General features: G+C 34.6%; 1 protein-coding gene across 5 annotated transcripts; it reads left to right on the top strand.

Moving 5' to 3' along the window:
• The first annotated feature begins 1,501 nt into the window (after positions 1-1,501).
• Positions 1,502-4,568, top strand: LOC122000829 (DNA-dependent metalloprotease WSS1-like). 5 transcript variants are annotated; one of them, XM_042555298.1, is made up of 5 exons: positions 1,502-1,819; positions 1,905-2,100; positions 2,732-3,304; positions 3,555-3,565; positions 4,243-4,335. In XM_042555298.1, exons 1-5 carry the CDS (start codon positions 1,665-1,667, stop codon positions 4,253-4,255), a joined length of 948 nt encoding a protein of 315 aa, XP_042411232.1. In that variant the 5' UTR covers positions 1,502-1,664; the 3' UTR covers positions 4,256-4,335. The 5 variants fall into 5 exon arrangements, with proteins under 5 accessions (XP_042411232.1, XP_042411230.1, XP_042411228.1 ...); XM_042555296.1 differs by having other exon boundaries at positions 3,447-3,565; XM_042555294.1 differs by lacking the exon at positions 3,555-3,565 and having other exon boundaries at positions 4,243-4,568.
• The last annotated feature ends 424 nt before the right edge of the window (positions 4,569-4,992 follow it).

Below are 4,992 nucleotides of genomic sequence, written 5' to 3'. Positions count from 1 at the left end.
GTTCTTTCTGATTCTCATGGAATTAATTACGTGTTGAATATTTTAAATAAATGAAAAAGAATTTTTAAAAAATTCACAACTTTTGACTATTTTCAACATGTTTGGTTGTCTTTAAAAGAGGTAAAATTGAATGGAAAATAAACACGTATTCTTACTGTCATTTCTTTTATTCTCTAAATTGTATTACTCAATGTAAAGTATGAACAATAGCTTCATTCACTCCTCTAGAATATTTGATTTCTGTGATGCACAATTTATAAACCAAATAAAAATTTAAGGATAATATTTGAAACATAATTTGAAATTTAAAATTAGTCTTATGATTTTAGTACTACCTCCTACTATACCAACATTCCAGAGATAATTGATCCAATTTATAAAAAATTATCATGGATTAGCCGAATAAATCGAAAAAAAGTACATCTGTTCCTAATGGATAACCCTCCGCCATAAAATTTTCAAATTCCCTAAATGTAACGTGTTCTGATTTTTAAACCTTTATTATTGACTTTTGTAAGAATTATTCCGGTTGATTTTTAAATTATGCATTCACCGTGCCAAATGAGGTCAAAACCGGCCCCACAATCTGTTTTCTTTTTTATGCCGAAAGCCTTCGGCGGTGTCTTAAACATTGATAAAATAAGCAAATAATTTCCCTCCACGATGGTGTGCTAGTCTAAGATTACTGTGTTGCTAAGGAAAGTATCTCTTAAGAATGACACAATTAATTATTTGTTTGTGCTCAGGAGGTCCTGACAAATCTTGCTGAGGATTTTCCAAATTCAATAAATCTTCTGGTTCAAATTCATAGTCCAAATTTGGGGAGTCGAAAATTAAAAGCAAAATTCTAAACTCTTAACAGATTATTTATTTTAACTCGATTAAAAAAACATGAATGTAGCGTATTTATGTTTCATTGTTTCTGTTTGAAAATCATTGTTATGGTAAAGAATTTTAGGGTTGGTTGCATGCGGGATTTTCTACTTCATACTTTATGGATGACAGGATGGACCATAAACGTTAATTAATTGATTTGAATGAATTTCACCTGTTAAATAAGATTCATCCAAATTAACTTATCAATATAATGATCCATTCTCTTGACTATAAAAAATATCCAGAGAATTCATTCTCGAATTGGTTGGTTCCACATATAACAATATTACTCTCTATATTTCACTTGTCACCCTTTCGAATAAAGGTGTTAAGATGCAAAGTTGACAAACCAATTTTTTTCTCTTCTCCAGTGTTTAAATCTTATCAAGCAAAAGAATCTTTTTTTATTATTTTCATTTTAAAAAAATAGTTCGCGTTAACTTCAATTACTTCTTGACAATCAAAGTTTATAAAAGTTTGGTTGGTGGATACTTTTGTAAAAGTAAAAAATAATCTTTTAATAGGGCGTTTCGATAATTTGAAATTCTTATGTGACTTTTTTATAAAAGAGCTTTTTAGGCTTTTGCCTTTTAATAAATAAATAAATCCAAAAATATTTGCATTGGTGGAAGCAAAACAATAAAGATTCCCAAATCAAATAGCTATCTCTGCGGGCGATGAAGGATCGTCTCAGTCGGCGGTGATGAAGGCCGTCGGCCCGCCGTGAAGTAGAAAAAAGATAGCAAATCTTCTGTTTTCCTTTGATCATTCCGCCGATCACCTTGATCATGAGCCTGGACGATCTGAACAAGGTATGGGAGATCAAAATTCTCAAGAAGCCCGGCGAGGATGAGGCCCGCCGTCTCCTTGACCGCATCGCCAAGCAGGTCCAGCCCATTATGCGTCGCCGCAAGTGGAAGGTTAAACTCCTCTCCGAGTTCTAGTATGTTACTCTTCTTTTGCTCTTCTTGTTCCTCTTCCATTTCTTCGACATTTGTTGATCGATTCTTTTGGGGTGGTTGTTGTAGCCCGACCAATCCGGCTCTTTTAGGGCTAAATGTTGGTGGTGGCGTCGAGGTGAAGCTTCGGCTGAGGCGGCCTGGCAGGGAATGGGATTTCTTCCCGTTCGAGCAGGTTCTTGATACAATGCTCCACGAGCTGTGCCACATCGTGCATGGGCCGCACAATGCCTCGTTCTATAAGCTCTGGGATGAGTTGCGCAAGGTGATTCCTCTTGATCAAATTTTCTTCTCGTTATCTTTCTAAAAAAAAATATCAAACTTTCCCTTATTTAGGTGTTTAACAAAGTTTTGGGAATCATGATTAATGTGATCATCAATATTGAACCAAGATGAATTCATGCTTGGACTTCTATGCTTAATTTTTGCAGTTTTCTTGACATCTATTAGTGGAGGAAGACTTTTGACTGGCATGACTCCATGTTCTACTAGAAGCTATTGAATTATCAATTGTATTTTCATTTTAATTGTTGAACATTTACTTTTCTTTTTGGTGTATCTATAAGAGATGTTAATCTCTTCTCGTCATAGAAATTTTTGAATACTAAAATTGTTTATTTTTTGTATTGATTTTAATTAAACATGAAAGTTTTTATAATCTTGTCATAGCACAAAAGTTATTCCAACTCTCCATCTATTGTTGTTTTGTTAGCTCATACTTTTAACCCTAGTTTTCTCTTCATCTAGTGCTTTTGTGCGATCAGCAACCAAATATTTGATGATGACATGTCCAATAAAAGTGCAATATCATTATGTTGCAATGCCAAGAGTTTTTTCTTCTTAAGTTCATGACTTTCTAATTTTTAACAGAATTTATATTGCATGTATTTATTCAGGAATGTGATGAACTGGTTGCAAAGGGGATAACTGGTACTGGACAAGGATTTGACACCCTTGGAAGACGCTTAGGTGGCTTCTCTGTCCAGCCTTCAGTATCATCGCTCCGGCAGGCTGCAGTTGATGCTGCAGCCAAACGAGCTCGCACTGGGGCTTTGCTACCATCTGGACCAAACAGATTAGGTGGAAATAGTGAAATCATGGGTGCGCTTAGTCCAATACAAGCTGCTGCCATGGCTGCAGAGAGAAGATTGTATGATGATATATGGTGTGGATCTGTGTCAGAAGAAATTAATCTAATAGAAAGTATCACCGAAATTTCAAAGCATCCTGCTCCTGAAATAGGTGAGTCATCAAATTCTAATGGGGAAAAGAAAGGGGATTTAGGTGGTACTGGTAAAATTGAGAAAGGATGGACCAATTTGCACAGTAAAGGCAAGGGTGAAGAGTCTACATCTAGTATCACCTTTGATAGGGCAACAATGCCAGGTGGGTCAATGTCACCTTACCCCAAACACGATACAGACGATAAGGTTATTTGGGAGTGCAGCAAATGCACTCTATTCAATCAAGTATGTGCTCTTCTCCCTATTCAGTCACTTGTTGGCAGTGAACTATTGCATTTTGTTTATTTCTTTTTGTTTTTTTTGGCAAAACAGAACTTATTATGCCTGTGTCCATCTTGAGAGAATTATAATGTTATTTTTTTTGTAGGGTTACTTTTTGCTCAAATTGATTCACCAAAATTTGCTAATTTTTCCACTTGTATTGTTATGTGCACACGAGTAACTTTCCCATTTCCATCAATGTGACACCTTTCAGCTTATAACAAGGTAAACTTTCAAGTATATGTCCCTCAAATATTTAAGTGGGCTGTATAGAATTTATCCATCCATTGAACCTATGCAACTTTAGTCATAGTAATATTCAATTCTCTTAATTCATTTTAATTACATCATTTAGAGTTATGTCTCCTCTCACTATCCTTCACACTTTCATCTCTATTAACTTGTCTAGCTATACAATATATAGCTTTGCGTAGAGCTAATGAAGGGACAAGATATGGCCCTCAATAGTTGGGAAAAAAATGACTTTTATATATGGCTTAAAAAAGTTTGGTTTGCATGAGAAACTACATACTACTGCATTAACTTAAGCTAAAAAGTAGTTGTTTTAAAGGTAAATATTGTAAGCTCATTTTTTTTTTTTGTTAGTAAGCAAAAAGTTTAATAATCAATGCTCTTTTTTTTTACAAATTTTAATACTATATGAGAGGTTTCTCACCAAATAGATACACCTTATGCCCATGCTATTTGTTTTGTTTTGTCATCTTATTTTGTTTTCTTCTTGAAAACATTTCAGCTTTAATGATCATATTTTTTGTTGTTTTAGTTGGACATGAGTATTTATTCTTTAAAAATTTATTGTGTAGTAGTAGATGCTTCTGAAGAACTAACTTTTGTTGTTTACTTCCTCTTTCTGGTGGATTTGCACACTCGGGTCTCAATAGCCTCTGGGACTAACATGTGAAGCTTGTGGCGCCCCAAAACCAAAAGCAGCTGAGTCTAAATTTAAGACCTGGTCGTGCAAATTTTGTACTCTAGAGAACAGCACTAAGCAAGACAAATGTTCAGCTTGTGGCCAATGGAGATATTCATATGGCCCACCTTTAGATACTTAGATTGCTATAGTCAATTATGGAGCTTGAGTGATCTGCTTCATATATTCTAGGTGCCAGATGAACTGCGTATGATATTTTTCTAAGATGTTACTTGTGCTTCCACCATGACAGCCTCATTTTGAAATACTTCATAGCACCTTTTGGGCTTTTATCCATCCTGGTTCTTAGAATGAGTATTTATTTTTATTCTTTTCGTACTACACAGTTCCTTAAAATGAAATTATACGGGATCAATCTTTATAGTTCCTCCATCGTTTGTATAATAATTTTCACATGCTTGTTCCATAGAGGTTTCATCAAACAGCACTCTGATAGCAATTTTATGGGATGCGTGTTAATATGGAGACAGATTATCAAAAATTGCAGACTATTTTTGTTACTCATAATGTGGTATTTTCTGTGGATTTGTTGAACAACACTTGCAATCAACAAAAATGTAGACGTGATCGTTAACCTAGGCACATGCTTGCTCGTTAGATTGGTTAGGTTATGTCTGCGTTAAAAATATTTTAAACCTAACTAATTACATATATGTAGGTCTCATACCCTCCTTTTTATGCTTTCAAAAAAGTGTATATT

Source organism: Zingiber officinale, chromosome 7A, assembly GCF_018446385.1.
Source record: "Zingiber officinale cultivar Zhangliang chromosome 7A, Zo_v1.1, whole genome shotgun sequence".
Classification (NCBI taxonomy): Eukaryota; Viridiplantae; Streptophyta; class Magnoliopsida; order Zingiberales; family Zingiberaceae; genus Zingiber; species Zingiber officinale.
Note: the sequence above shows the minus strand (reverse complement) of the source record. Positions and strands in the feature narration are given on the sequence as shown.

What these genes read in the sequence shown, in the direction of transcription:
- LOC122000829 (XM_042555294.1), top strand. Translation starts at nt 1,665, where the DNA reads ATGAGCCTGGACGATCTGAACAAGGTATGGGAGATCAAAATTCTCAAG. An exon ending in TCTGGGATGAGTTGCGCAAG is followed by an intron (nt 2,101 to 2,731) that starts GTGATTCCTCTT and finishes GTATTTATTCAG; the next exon opens with GAATGTGATGAACTGGTTGC. An exon ending in AATGCACTCTATTCAATCAA is followed by an intron (nt 3,305 to 4,242) that starts GTATGTGCTCTT and finishes GGGTCTCAATAG; the next exon opens with CCTCTGGGACTAACATGTGA.